We start from the raw sequence: 15,793 nt of genomic DNA, 5'->3' as shown, positions 1-15,793 counted from the left end.
CCGCGGTGGCTGCGTCGGGACAAGTGCCCGCTGAGCACGGTTAATGCTAATGGAAGAAATGTTTAGACAATCGAGGTGGGTGTCCTGGAAAAGAAAAGAAAACACAACAAAAACGAACCGTGATAATCCACGCGATGGCATTGGCCATGAAGAGGGGCATTTGTCGAGAGGAAGGCAAATCGAGAGAGAATTTAAAACAAAAAAGTGACGACTGAACTGTCCAGAGGATAGTACAGTGGCATGCTTTATCCCACGCATATATATAACAACATAAATAATAAGTGAATATTAAACATATGTTGGTTAGCGACATTTCAGGACACCGTCAATTTAGCCACGGCAGCATCCAGAGTTTGGCGTGAAAAAAATTATCCACTCGTTTCCGCTTGCTGGCAGACATTTGGATTGGCCTTGTCGCGACGCCGTGAGGCGATCTCTCTCGGTATTTGTGTGTTTTAAACCCCTGGCAGCTCGAGGCGTTGTAACCTTTGGCCTGCAGCCAACGTTCTGTGCCATCCCGTGCAGAGCAAAGTTGAAATTATTGTTTTTATTCGAGTGCCAGACGTTTAAAGAGATCCTTACGCAATATAAGTTTTCTGCATGGAATTTTTTTTAAGCTCAGGGAGTATTTGGAAAATTCTATTCACGTATTCAATTGGATCCTGGTCAACATTCCTGGTCCTATGGAGAGACTGGTCCTGGCACTGGAAATTTTGGAATTCGCACCATCGGTTCAGGGCCGAGAGTGGAAATATGTGCCACTCCAATGCTGGTTTGGGCACAGGGACACGTAACACTGACTTGATATATATATACACATTATTAAAAAAAATTTACGTCGCTCAAATTGTCATTTTTTTTTGCCTTTCACGTACATCAAAAGGCCTTATTTTGTTCCAGTGGAGCATTTGCTGCAATCTCTGGGGCATCTTTGATGGGTGAGATGGGCTGTTCAAAAGTCCAGAATTAACACCTTTGACAAAAAAATTATAGGGGAGACATTGCGATAATTAAAAATCATTGGATTACGGGGACTGGCGCTGCAAAACAGGGCCTGCAGCATCAATCAATCATCCGCGGACCTGGAATAACAAAGGTGCTGAGCAGAAATACCGAGTGAAGGTCCAAAATGTGATTGTTAAAAAACTGACTTCATAGTCGCTTTGTAATGATGGATAGGTATCGCTCGCCACTGGTATTGGTCATGGCCAGGAATCGGATTCAGGTCGCCGGGTTCACAACGCAGTGCGCTAACCACTGCACAAACCACTCAACCCAGTACGTGGTAATGTGGATGAGAAAGACGATTGTTTATGCAAATTACATACCAACTATATTTGTAGGCTAACGAAGCAAACAAAACTGAACAAACGAAACAGAAAAGAGCAGAAAATCTACAAATGAGTCCGAAAAAAAAAATATTCTTGAAATCGCGATCCCCCGATTCGCGACGGGATCACGAGGTGCAGCAGGGGGAGCAAGCCGCGACACGTTCGCCGCACAGCGACAGCCGCCGCCGCCTCCTCCTCCTCCTCCCCTCCGAGGGCGCGAGCGAAACGGGCGGCGATCCACGCGGCGACTAAAACTCATCCCAAAAATCACGCCGCTTCACCTGCGCCGGCGAAGGTCAAGCCTGACGATGAACGCCCGGGTGCCCTTGGTCTTGACTGCTGGCTGCGGGATACGGAAAGCAGCGAGCGGCGCGGCAGCACTACTTTTCCACGCACGCTGGAAGCCGGCGTCACGCACGCACGCACGCCCGGACGGGTTTCTCGAACGTTGAGCCGAGAGGGAGGGCGGTAACGGTGTCCCATTGACGCCAGGCGCTCAATTTTTGAGGAAAGCGATGCTAACCCCGTCGCTGTGTCCGGAGTGTCAAAGCTTTCTCTGCAGGAGACCTGTGATGGTCTTTCCTTGTTGCAGTGCTCGGCGGATAACGTAGAGGCGTGGAAATTGCGCGTTTTTTTTACGGAGGTACGGTTTATTTATTTTGCCTTCAGGAAGGTGGCAGTCTTGAGAGCTGCCTGGAGCCAGCCTTACTCTTCTGACATCTTGGTTGCATTAGAAGTGTTTCAGGTATGAAATCTGAGTTGCAAGAAAAACCTTGCGATATTAAACAGCTCTTACAATCATGTGTTCACATACTCTTTGGTTTTTTCGGTAAAGTCACGTAGGTATAAAATAAAATAAATTATTACGGAAAGAACCAAAGAGTATGGATCCCTGCAGTCACGAAAACTTCAGATCTAGATAATATGTTCACGGTACAGTAATTGATATGATTATGCCGAATATCAAGAAACAATACGTACGTAATTAAATTACTTTCGACGCATGTGAATGCCAAATAAAGACAAAGGCAGCAAATAATTTCGAGTTTGAGTAACAAACAATTACGCGGCACGAAACAGCCCCGACAGCGGACCAAACATGGGCAGAATATATATATGGTAAAGTCACCATCAGCCGTGATCTATCAACTGCTGCATGGAGGCTTCACCAAGGCATCACCATCTCTCAGAGCTTCACGATGCAAGAATCCATCGAAAGCATCCGTCTCCACCTGGGGAGTCCAACGTGTGGAACCTGCACGTGCACAGTCTGACGACAAACAACAAGCGTGACACTAATCCGCGACGGTTTATGTCTGTATGGGGCAAACACGTGGGGCAGAGCGGTGATGATGTCACGACAGTGGATCACGCGCTGCGCCGTGAACCCAACGATTTTGATTCCCAGCCACGGCTAACATCGGTGGCATGTGATTTCTGAACTAGTTTTGGAGGGCCACCCCCCCTTCACCATACTGCACTGACCAGCATGGTGAAGTATGGTCAAACGCCCACAACCGACACGGCATTATGAGGCCTTCATTCAGCAGTAGACTGACACAAGGGCTCATAATTATTATTAATCTTGTTAATATGAAAATGCAAAGATTAGGCTAAAAAAAAAGAAGTCTATTTCAGAGATCTTTCAAACGAGCGACCGCTTGTCAGTCGGCTCACGGTGCTTTATGAAGCCACGTGGCTCACGTGGAGTTCAACTTAGCCCGGCGCGTTAAGCAGATTACGCGTTTGACGTCAGAGGTGCCTCCGACTTATTCTCCACGGAGCACGAACATCGCAGCGGCGCGGGATGCCTGCCGGGTGTTGTTGTGACGAGGCCTCGTCTGATCCGTGCAGATTTGTCGAACCCGGTAAGCAGTGGAGGTCATCGGGCACAATTATAATTCCACCCGGTCACTGCAGCCTCTCAAGAGCATGGGCATGCTCTCCCTTTTTGCATCGTGTAATTGCGAACATACTGCAACAATATATATCGGTAAATACATTTAAATAATGATCATCAGAACTCGCATCGCTTTGTCAATATCCTGTACTATCAAGGCAATCGTTGTGTGACCATACTTCACCACGCCGGTCAGTGCGGCCGTCGCTGTTGGACCCAGGGACCCCGTTGGGAGATATTGCTCACCACTGTTGTTAGCCACGGCCGGGGAATCGTAGCGCGGTGGGGACTCCACCGAGCCAACCGCCGCCGCTCCTCGCATAACGAAATGCACGTCGTATCTTTGATGTAACAAAACCTTTGTCCCGAAACACAGGAAATGAGAAATGGATTCGGGAACATCCAATTTCAAAGCCTCCGCAGTTCCCTGTGTTCCCAGGGCTTGTGGTTTCATTTATTATTATTCTTGTTATTATTGTTTTACTTTATAAACCCCCCAACAGCTCCGGCGCTCGAGTGGCGAGGCCCCATCATTAATAAGCGGGCGATCACGCGAGGATGAGTGAGCGAGGATGAGCGAGCGAGGATGAGCGAGCGAGGATGAGCGAGCAAGGATCCTGCAGCCGATAATTGCCTAGAGGGGGAACGTGCAGCTTGAGGGTGCGACGGCGTGCGGGGCTCAAAAACATCGCCGGAACGTTCGCAAGAGTTCCCCCCCCCCCAACCCCCACAAAAAAAAAAAAGCCTTGACCAATCTCGACGTGGTTGCTAATTGCTTTTTCAACAGTTTGTAGATGATCCTACGCAAGGCTAGAAGAGCAGAAATAAAAATATATATAAATGCTCAAGGCATAAACAGCTCGTATCCTTGAGACAATGCATTGCAATTTAATATTTTCCATGATGATGTGATTTTTTGCCACATTAACTTTTACAGATTCCATTTTACATTCCCCATCTGTTTATGTAGATTTATATGTGGTAACTGACAGTGGGCTTTGCCCGTTTTCTAATGGCTATAGCGTCACACTCGGTGGACTTCGATCTATGTAGAATTTTAGGCTAACCGTGCCCCCCATCAGACATGCCGATCAACCTCTGGGCCATAATTGCTGCGGCCCAAATTCCAAGGTTTTTTGGTTTTCACATGTTTCTGACCAGCACAGTGAAGTGTCGACAAACGACCCCCATCACCGGCAATGTGTGGGAGGCTTTCATCCAGCAGTGGAATGGCCTTTAAGTTATTTGCTTTACATAGAGTATACGCATACATACAACAATCCCCACATCTAGCCGACACAGGCTTTTGAGGCAAGCGCTGTTAGCGAGCACCTATTGAGGACCCACGGCGCACGAGGGGGCGGCCTGTCCCCAGTGCCGTCTCTACTCCCCCCAACAGGTATTGATCGAAGGCTGAGTCAACCTAGGAGAGACCCAGGATCGTGACAGATATGACTCGCCACTTACGTTGGCCGTGGCCAAGAATCGAAGCCGTGTCGCCGGGCTCGTAAGGGCTCTCTTGCGCGTACGCCTAGCTGAGCGCGCCCGTGCACACAGAGGCGCACCTTGGACGCGTTCCTCCGCGGCGTTCCCGTTGCACGCTCCCAACGCGGCCGTAGAAGAATGAGAAGAGTGCCGTGGGACAGCTCGCAGGGAGCCGGCCGGCCAGCGTGACGAGCGGCTCCTGGTGCTCACGGTTAAAGGGGAAGCGTGGGAGGGTGGAGGGTGGTGGGGAGGGGTGGGGCAACGCCGCCGCCGCCGCTAATGAGACGAGCTGGAAATTACGCGGCGGCGCGTGTCCGGCACCTGACAGCGAGCGGCGGGCGGGCAAGGCAGAAGGCGGCAGCTAATTTCCAGCCCCCCCCCCCCAACAACCCCCACCCACATCCCCCCCACCCCCCCCCCCCGTCTGCGCGTCCCCCCCAAATCGCGCGGCAATTAAACGGCACGGCCGAGGGAGCTTCGTTAAAATCGCGGAGGAGACCGCCTCCGTGCGGCGCCCGCCGCGCAAAAACCCCGGCACGTGCCACGCGGGCCTCCACGCGTCACACAGACGGCGACGGTGACGGGTTGGACGAACGGAGGGCGACCAGGGTTTTGCGTGCTCCCCTGGTAGTTTGGGGAGGGGAGGGGGGCGGGCGGGGAAGTTTGGCGTTGGTTTGGGGGGCCAGGCCGGGGCTGGGCCGGCGAGCCACTGAATGGACTCGTTATGCGTCAGCCACTCCGGGACGCTCCACAAGGAGACCGCGATGGCGGTTCTCACCTACGGCAGCTACGGCCGTAGCGCTGGCGCGGGGGAGACCGGCGGGTCGTGCTGGCTACGGACACGAGTGCCCCCAGCTGACACGTCCGTGACGCGGATGATGCACGGGTAGGAATCGCCCAAGCATGGGCGCAGGACACGTGGTGGTTGTGGTGGTGGTGATGATCCTTCTTGCGGGCCGTCTCCCGGCACTCCGCTCGCTGGTGACCCCCGCCGCCCACGACACGCTCCGCAACAGAGGACTCGCAGCGGACAAGAAGAGAAGATCCCCCGCTCAAACCGCAGCTCCCTTCCCACTCGCCTCCCCGCTCAGTCTCCGCTGCCAACCCCCCCCCACGCCCCCAACACAACCAGACGCCTCCTCTTCCTCCATCGTCCCTTCACTCTCTGAGCTACCCTGCCCCCCCCCCCCGAGAGCTGAGGGGGTGTGAAGGAGCGGGTGAAGCTCAGGCGAAGAAGGGTGGAGGAGTCATGGGGAGGCGGGGAGGCGGGAGGGGGGCTGCCATGTGTGAGAAGGCGCACCGTGCGAGCACCGTGCGAGTGCGAGCACCGTGCGAGCGCCGCTGTAATTAGCGCCAAGGTCGTTAAATCAATGCAGCCCCAAGCCGTGAGGCCACTCTTGAGTACGTGCCGCCGACGCCGCCGACGCTTGGGACGCTCCCTCCTGGGGTGCAGCCACCACGCAACGCGCGCGAGCAGCCGGACAGTTCCACCTTCCCCTCCTGCCCCCCACCACCAGCCAACCCAGGAGCACCCGCTGGGATTCGGCACCGAGAACAACCATTGGGGCCTCGACACAACACACATCCCTCTACTCCACTCCCTCTCCTCCATCCCCACTCCCTCTCCTCCACCCCACTCCCTCTCCTCCACCCCACTCCCTCCTCCACCCCACTCCCTCTCCTCCACCCCCACTCCCTCTCCTCCACCCCCACTCCCTCTCCTCCACTCCCTCTCCTCCACCCCACTCCCTCTCCTCCACCCCACTCCCTCTCCTCCACCCCCACTCCCTCTCCTCCACTCCCTCTCCTCCATCCCCACTCCCTCCCTCCACCCCACTCCCTCTCCTCCACCCCACTCCCTCTCCTCCACCCCCACTCCCTCTCCTCCACCCCCACTCCCTCTCCTCCACCCCACTCCCTCTCCTCCACTCCCTCTCCTCCACCCCCACTCCCTCTCCTCCACCCCACTCCCTCTCCTCCACCCCACTCCCTCTCCTCCACCCCCACTCCATCTCCTCCACCCCACTCCCTCTCCTCCACTCCCTCTCCTCCACCCCCACTCCCTCTCCTCCACCCCACTCCCTCTCCTCCACCCCACTCCTCTCCTCCACCCCCACTCCCTCTCCTCCACCCTCACTCCCTCTCCTCCACCCCCCACTCCCTCTCCTCCACCCCCACTCCCTCTCCTCCACCCCCACTCCCTCTCCTCCACCCCACTCCCTCTCCTACACCCCCACTCCCTCTCCTCCACCCCCATCCCACTCCCTCTCCTCCACCCCACTCCCTCTCCTACACCCCCACTCCCTCTCCTCCACCCCCATCCCACTCCCTCTCCTCCACCCCACTCCCTCTCCTACACCCCCACTCCCTCTCCTCCACCCCCACCCCACTCCCTCTCCTCCACCACCACTCCCTCCCCTCCACCCCCACTCCTCCACCCCCACTCCCTCTCCTCCACCCCCCCCACCCCCACTCCCTCTCCTCCACCCCCACTCCCTCTCCTCGACCCCAACTCCCTCTCCTCCACCCCCACTCCCTCTCCTCCACCCCCACTCCCTCTCCTCCACCCCACTCCCTCTCCTCCATCCGCACTCCCTCTCCTCCACCCCACTCCCTCTCCTCCACCCCCACTCCCTCTCCTCCACCCCACTCCCTCTCCTCCACTCCCTCTCCTCCACCCCCACTCCCTCTCCTCCACCCCACTCCCTCTCCTCCACCCCACTCCCTCTCCTCCACCCCCACTCCATCTCCTCCACCCCACTCCCTCTCCTCCACTCCCTCTCCTCCACCCCCACTCCCTCTCCTCCACCCCACTCCCTCTCCTCCACCCCACTCCTCTCCTCCACCCCACTCCCTCTCCTCCACCCCACTCCCTCTCCTCCACCCCCACTCCCTCTCCTCCACCCACACTCCCTCTCCTCCACCCCCACTCCCTCTCCTCCACCCCCACTCCCTCTCCTCCACCCCCACCCCCCTCCCTCTCCTCCACCCCCACTCCCTCTCCTCCACCCCCACTCCCTCTCCTCCACCCCACTCCCTCTCCTACACCCCCACTCCCTCTCCTCCACCCCCACCCCACTCCCTCTCCTCCACCCCACTCCCTCTCCTACACCCCCACTCCCTCTCCTCCACCCCCACTCCCTCTCCTCCACCCCCACTCCCTCTCCTCCACCCCACTCCCTCTCCTCCACCCCCACTCCCTCTTCTCCACCCCACTCCCTCTCCTCCACCCCCACTCCCTCTCCTCCACCCCCACTCCCTCTCCTCCACCCCACTCCCTCTCCTCCACCCCCCACTCCCTCTTCTCCACCCCACTCCCTCTCCTCCACCCCCACTCCCTCTCCTCCACCCCCACTCCCTCTCCTCCACCCCCACTCCCTCTCCTCCACCCACTCTCCTTACACCCCCACTCCCTCTCCTCCACCCCCACCCCCACTCCCTCTCCTCCACCCCCACTCCCTCTCCTCCACCCCCACTCCCTCTCCTACACCCCCACTCCCTCTCCTACACCCCACTCCCTCTCTTACACCCCCACTCCCTCTCCTCCACCCCCACCCCCACTCCCACTCCTCCACCCCCACTCCCTCTCCTACACCCCCACTCCCTCTCCTACACCCCCACTCCCTCTCCCCCACCCCCACTCCCTCTCCTACACCCCCACTCCCTCTCCTACACCCCCACTCCCTCTCCTACACCCCCACTCCCTCTCCTCCACCCCACACTCCCTCTCCCTCCACTCCCTCTCCTCCACCCCCACTCCCTCTCCTCCACCCCCACTCCCTCTCCTCCACTCCACTCCCTCTCTCCCCCCCACTCCCTCTCCTCCACCCCCACTCCCTCTCCTACACCCCCACTCCCTCTTCTCCACCCCCACTCCCTCTCCTCCACCCCACTCCCTCTCCTCCACCCACACTCCCTCTCCTCCACCCCACTCCCTCTCCTCCACCCCCCACTCCCTCTCCTCCACCCCACTCCCTCTCCTCCACCCCCACTCCCTCTCCTCCACCCCACTCCCTCTCCTCCACCCCACTCCCTCTCCTCCACCCCACTCCCTCTCCTCCATCTACACTCCCTCTCCTACATCCCCACTCCCTCTCCTACATCCCCACTCCCTCTCCTCCACCCCCACTCCCTCTCCTCCACCCCCACTCCCTCTCCTTCACCCCCACTCCCTCTCCTCCACCCCCACTCCCTCTCCTCCACCCCCACTCCCTCTCCTCCACCCTCACTCCCTCTCCTCCCCTCCACCCCCACTCCTCCACTCCACTCCCTCTCCTCCACCCCCACTCCCTCTCCTCCACCCCACTCCCTCTCCTACACCCCCACTCCCTCTCCTCCACCCCCACTCCCTCTCCTCCACCCCTCCCTCTCCACCCCCACTCCCTCTCCTACACCCCCACTCCCTCTCCTCCACCCCCACTCCCTCTCCTCCACCCCCACTCCCTCTCTTACACCCCCACTCCCTCTCCTCCACCCCCACTCCCTCTCCTCCACCCCCACTCCCTCTCCTCCACCCTCACTCCCTCTCCTCCCCTCCACCCCCACTCCTCCACCCCACTCCCTCTCCTCCACCCCCACTCCCTCTCCCTCCACCCCCACTCCCTCTCCTACACCCCCACTCCCTCTCCTCCACCCCCACTCCCTCTCCCTCCACCCCCACTCCCTGACATTACCTGCAGCAGTCCCAAGTCGCCGCTCGCTGACACGGCAACCCCGCGTGGCTCTCCCTTCATCCGCCGTCTCGGCAGAGAAAACCGCAGCACACCCTGACGTGCCGGCTACCGGCGCCTCAACGCGAGTAGCATCTTTGAGACGCCTATTAACACAGTACGAAGATAAAGATGCTCCACATAGCCTTGAATAGACGAGTGGCAAGTGCTGTTGGTGAGCACCTATTAAGGTCAGCACGACTCAGGAGGGAGTTGGCTGGCCAGGACAGGACCTCGTTCGCCCGCTTTTGTCTCCCCAATGCTGATGTTTACACACTGCATCACCGACTTATTGGAGGCCGAGTCGACCTAGGGGAGGTCCAGGACTGCCTCAGATATTCCTCACCAAACGTTGACTTGAGAGTGGTAATCAAACTCAGGCCGCCGAGTTTGTAGCGCAGTGCGCTAACCACCGCGCCTCCGTTCCCCGTGCGCAGAAAGATTCCCCCCCCCCCCCGTATAAGCCTTAACGGAATGTTGCGGCAAGTGCTGTAAGCGAGCACCTATGAAGGCTGGCACGGTACACGAGGGGGTGGGTGGCAAGCAACACGCCTGCCCAACTTCGCCTCCCCAGTGGCGATGTATGCACACAGACGCATGCGCGCGCGCGTGCACACAGACACGCGCTTTAACGAGGCAGCCGAATCGTGCTGCTGTGGCCCTAACAAGTTGGAGGGAATCATGCCTGAGTAAGGAGCACATTAATGCACAACTCCCCTGGGGGGGTGGGTGGGTGGGCGGCGGCGGTGGTGGCAGGAGGAAACAAAAATGACAAGTTTCCACTCAACGGTGCATTGAGCATACAAAAGCCTGGTCGGGTTCACCCCCCGCCCATCGGCGCAACGGCTGTGTCAGCTTGGCGTGGCGTCGTGCGCAGCGAACAAACGCACGTTGGGGAAAAATCAGGAGAGGGCGGCCGATAATTCCTGTGGCAGAGTAGGTGGGGTTCTCAGAGGTGCATGCGGGTATGTGAATGCGTGGGTGTGTTTTGTGTGGTGTGCGTGGCTGGGTGAGTGAGCGTGGCTGTGTGTAGGTGGGGAGCGGTGGTGTAGCGGTTAGCGCTACGCCGCGCTACGAACCCGGCGAGCCGAGTTCGATTCCCGCTCACGGCCAACACCGGTGACGATTATCTGAACCAGTCCTGGGCCTCCCCCTAGGTCGACTCAGCCTCAAATTAGTACCTGGTGTGATGTGTAAACTGGGGAGATAAAGGCGGCGGGGCGTGGCGTTGGCCACCCACCACCTCGTGTGCCGTGCCAGCCTTTATAGCTTGCCACTACAGTCTGCTGAGGCTACAGCGCGCTGCCCGCTACGAACCCGGCCACCGGGTTTGGAGAATTAAAGATACCAGGGGAGTCTCATTTTAATGGGTGACCTGGCTCACCAAAAAGACAAAAACAAATAAAATAAAGAACTGTACAGCGCAAATAGAAACGAGAGCAAAGACAACTGTGTCTCATCACAAACACAAAAATGTCGCAGAAACATTAGTCGCGGTGACGCTCCCCAGCTGCACTCCCATGGGCTTCCACCCCAGCCCCCCATCGACCCCCCCCCCCACCAGCGGCAACGCGCACTCTCACCCTGCTCACATCGTGCTCCTTGTCCCTCTCCGCCTTCACCGTCGCCCCGTGCCTGGCCCGGACCCGCGCCGGCTCCGATGCGGCCTCCGTCTCAGAAGCGGCGTCCGTGTCCATCTCCAGCTCAGCCTCCTCGGCCTTCGCCCTGGCGATCAGCTGGGACAGCGGCGGCAGCGGCGGCGGCGGCGGCGGAGGAAGAGGGAGGCCGAGAGGGAGGGGAAGGCGAGCGGCGCCGCAGCGAGCCCTGCGCTGCTCGCTCAGGTTGAGCGGGAGGTCGAGACCGGGCTCGGGGAGGGCGGCGAGGGTCCCCTCGGCCTCGCGGGGGGCCGGCTCCAAGTCGGGGCCGGCCTCGTAGGGCCGCCCGTTGGCGGCGGCGGTGGCAGCGGCCGGTTGCGGAGCGTCGGGCCCGCACGCCTCCCCGGAGAGGTCCGACGAGAGCGAGTGATCTGTGACGACGAAGACGACGACGACGACGACGACGGTCAAAATATTCGTAGAGAAATCGTGACGCGCACGGTTTTCAGTTACCCCCTTGGAGAGACAGAGATTGAGAGGTGCGCGAAAACCACAGACAAGCCCGAAGGCAGCTGACAATTGCCAAAGGTCCGTGGTCCTACAATGGCCAATGACGATGACAGCGAGAGCTCCGTCAACATCAAGGATAACAACAACAACAACATGAGGCGCCGTGCCATAATAGAATTTGCGTAAACAGCGTCAACGATGACAAACATAAAACCGTCAGCGTCAACAGCAATCGCATCGGGCCAAGTAAAGCTGGTCTGTGTTCTCGATTAAATGGGCTTGGGGTAGCACTCGTGTCTATTGGGCGAATGGAAATTCCACTTTCCTATGACAGGTGTTGGTCTTTACAAATGGGATCACCAAAGTGGACGTCGCACAAGTAGGAGGGACGATGGGTTCACGTCAACTTCAGCACAAGAAACGAGCACCGATTGATTCCCACACCGTTGAGTTGGCGTCGTCTCTCACAACATCCCATCGCCCATTGCCATCATTGTCAGCAGCTCGTCGGCAGCACCGTGATCTCCGTCGTGAATTTAAAAAAAAAAACGCTCGCGGCCTTTTCAATAACAGCATCAACGTCGTCTCGCGGCAGTCCAAATCGAATCCCCCCCCCGAGATGCCGCCGTGGCAATTGAACAAACTGGCGACCCGTCGCGATAGAGGGGAGACATCGGGGGCGGCGGCGGCGGCGGCGGCGGCGTTCGTTCGTCACAATCAGCTCGAGAGTTGCAAAAACTTTTCCGCTTGAGCACATCGACGTCCGAAACGACTTCGAAAATCCTGAGACGCATCGTCGCGTCGTCCTCGCGTTGCCCCCGGGGAGGGGTGTGCGGGGGAGGAGGCGTAGCGTTGTTGTCTCCCGAGCCCCTGCCGGCCTCGCCGAGCGCCCCGCGGCCGTGCGGGCTGGTGGCGACCGGTCACCACAGCGGTCAGCGCTCGGGACATTCCTCACCGATATATTTCCGAATGGGAGGAAGAAGGGCTCCCGTGAGGCGCAGCGAGCGGGGGAGAGTTGCCAACGCTCCCGACCAGACGATTGCCGAATTAATTTGCATCATTGTTGGGGTTCCAAAGTCGTCACGTCGCTTTCACTTTGTCGAAAAACTCCAAAGGGAAAGTGACCGCCGACGGAGACACTGTCTCCCGGATGCCGGAGCTCGCAGTTTACGCCGAGGGAGAGCGGCAGGGAGCGAGGGAGGCGTCACAGAAGAAGGGAGGGAAGAAGAAGTGAGGAGGAGGAGGAGGGAAGGGAAGCGAGCAAGCAATGGACAAGATAAATGGAGGCTTTTGGAGCAAGTGTTGGTGCCTCCCGGGCCGCTTCATGATGCTTTCTACCAGCGCGGGGCCAAGTGAGGGCCCACAATGGTGCCCGCCACGGGACCCAGTACGGGGCCCATCGTAGGCCCACCCCCCCAAACCCCCCGCCCCCCCCCCCCCCCCACTGCGGCGAAACTTTCATCCAGCAGCGGATGTCCGTTATAACGATTCTATAAATACAAATCGTATATTGTATCGTACGGTGTCGTGACGCTGTGAAAGGGAGCCGCAGAGGCGGGCGGCTGATGAGCCGTGGGAAAGTTGGCGGAGGTGAGAGCAGGAATTTCAAGTCGTGTGTGGGTTGCCCCCCCCCCCCCCAATCAAGCACGCTTATCTGCACTCCCATCAAAGCACCGTCGGTATACATTAGCATCTAGCGACCGCACTATCAGTCTGCTGGCAACAAACAAAAAAATGATCGCGATTCAACGCTTATCGTCGAGCATTAAAGCAAATCTGCTGCAGGATTTCACGTGGGATTATGCGAGTCTCTCTGCATAGCTGATTTATTCTCCCATCGCCTGCCTCGGCAGCTCGTAGTGAAATAATAAAGGGGTAGGGGGGGTGTGGATATACACTGTACGCACGAGGAGTCCGCACATTATCCCACCGCCATCTATTATTTACTCCCGTTTATTTGGTGGGGGGGGGGGGGGGGGGAGAAAAACTTGATCGAACTGCGTGCACATCGTCAGAGGCGAGAGAAATAGATTTGCCTCTGCGTCTGCTCGGGAATTTGCTGGCGTGAGATCGCGCCGGCTCGGGGCGCGCTCCTCTCTTGCTCCATTGTTTTACGAGCGGAGGAGGCATCGCGGTTGGCACGCTGGGGGGCACTGCGAGCTCAGAACTACCAAAGATAAAAACAACGCTCCGTTTGCAACCTTTCCAGGATATTTCACAATTTGCTCAAAGTGCCGCGGTGCAAGGTGCAATCCCTCACCGTAAAGTCGATCTCTCTCTCTCTCTGCCCCTCTCTCTCTCTCTGCTCTGAAGAATGGACATTGGGCCGAAATGCCAGCCGACTGTATATGCTTTGTCATTAGGCTTTGCTCATTCGCCGGCCCCCACTGACCACTGGTGAAGTATGGCCAAACAATCCACATGGCCGACACGGCGTGAGTAAGGAGCCCTTCATTTAGCAGCGGATTCACGAAGGGGGTGTACGTTAATTATTATTTAAAACGCAATTGCCACTCGGCGGATATTTGCCCTGACTCTTGTTTCTGGTGGCCTTGCGGGCTCCAGTCCCCGATCCCGAGCCTCACCAGGCCGAGGATAAAATCCCAGAAACCCGTGAACTCGGCAGGGGTCAACCTCTCCGTCGCCGTGGCACCCGGAGACTCATTTGGGCGGGCGAGCTGTCTCGGAGCACGCTCGCTCAGGAAGCCAAGCGCGGGAAATCGAAGATGGCTCGACGATGCAATAATTCATCTCACTCGGCTCACAAGCCTCGAGTCAGGGCCAGCTGGAGGAGGAGGAGGTAGCCGCTGCGACTCATTAGGAACGGTGAAGGGGCCGAGTGCATCTCCAAGCTGCTTGAGTCTCTCTGGATTTCCGCCCCCAAGCCTGGCATGCCCCCCCCCAACCTACCCCCCCCCACCCCCCATCCCAACACACAGGCAGGCTGCCGCGTCGATATAAGCTGATACATCCCTTCCACGGTTGTTAATTATCTACAGACACACAGCCCTGACGACAGAAATAACCCACGGCCGCCCATTCCTCCACAGCGCGCGAGAAGGCTCCGCCGATCAGCGACAGTCGGAGGTTAATGAACGACTCCCGGCGCTCGTCAAACCACCGTGACTGCGGAGTGGTGAAGTATGGTCAAAGAAGGCTCCCTGCCCCGGTGGCTGACGCGCCGTTGGGATAGCCTCCGACCAGCCGCGGACCGACAAAGGAGCTGTAAATATTATAATCAATATTAGTTCGATCTTGGGGGTGGAGGGAGGGGGGTGGGGGTCAGGTGACTCGGCCAATCATCATCCCTCCCTCCGGCGTTGACAAAAATGAGCACCACTTTGTTGGGAAGTCGACAGTGGCCGTGCTAAGGATAGACTCGCCCTCGCCAAAGTAATGTGGAATTTCCACCGCTGCCTCGTGGCTGCAAATGGGCGACGGGCACCGCCTCAATGCTCATCTGAGCAGCGAATCCGTCTTGCACCTTTCAACATGGAGCCAACATTCCGTGCTGACCGCAGAGTTGCCATCTCAACGGCGTCGTTGCCCGCGCCGGCAAACGTGCAGTGGAGGCTGCACATTTGGGCCCACGATGGCACCAGGACCCTCGAACTCGTCGCGGAATCAACACTGACGTTAGCGGTGCAACTGCAGACAGATTCCCCCCCCCCCCTCCTCTCTCACTGTACCGACATCCAAACGACGCAACGGAGGGGGGGAATTTAATTTACGACTGGAAATATGCGAGCTAATCGGCGCACCCCCATTCTCGCCCGCTTGCCTTTTGCTGATCTGGAAGGCAAAGCTGATGCTTTCACGGGAAATGCCTTCCTCTGCCTCCCACAAAAGAATATGTATCTCCTGCCACTCATCCAGAAAGTGTTAATGCTCCTCGGCAGGGAAAAAAAAGTGGGCTCGTATTAATGGAGGCTTAAATAGACTAGAGAGAGAGAGAGAGCGCGAGAGAGATGTAGAACGTCGCTGCCGAGAGCCACAGACAGCAGCAGGAATTTCACTAGAGAGCGAAACTGGGCACCGGAAAGGAAGGAGATCCATACCTTCCAAGTTAACGCAGGATCCGCATGAGCTTCTTCACGCCAGAGGTCAAGCACATATGCGCAGGAGGGAGCCCGACGATTGGGAATGCACAATTATCACTTTTCATCATCGCAGTTGCTCCCCCTACCCCGCTCGCCACGAAAAAAAAACGCAGACCGTGCTTCCTTTTATCCCTCGACTCGTACAACGTGGTGCTTCCGCAGA

At 58.0% G+C, this 15,793-nt stretch overlaps 1 protein-coding gene across 2 annotated transcripts in view; it reads right to left on the bottom strand.

Annotated features, from left to right (window-relative positions):
* The window catches only part of LOC116958305 (nucleolar protein 4-like), a 372,491-nt gene that overhangs the window by 44,779 nt on the left and 311,919 nt on the right, over window positions 1–15,793 (bottom strand). Inside the window, exon 6 of one of the 2 annotated variants that reach the window (XM_032980855.2) lies at window positions 11,009–11,451. In XM_032980855.2, coding sequence (XP_032836746.2) covers window positions 11,009–11,451 — 443 coding nt within the window. The remainder of the gene's footprint in view (window positions 1–11,008; window positions 11,452–15,793) is intronic. The other variant, XM_076071964.1, reaches the window with a different exon arrangement.

The sequence above is a fragment of the Petromyzon marinus genome, chromosome 3 (assembly GCF_048934315.1).
Source record: "Petromyzon marinus isolate PM22_M1 ecotype Great Lakes invasive population chromosome 3, UKy_Petmar_22M1.pri1.0, whole genome shotgun sequence".
In the NCBI taxonomy this organism is placed as follows: Eukaryota; Metazoa; Chordata; class Hyperoartia; order Petromyzontiformes; family Petromyzontidae; genus Petromyzon; species Petromyzon marinus.
Note: the sequence above shows the minus strand (reverse complement) of the source record. Positions and strands in the feature narration are given on the sequence as shown.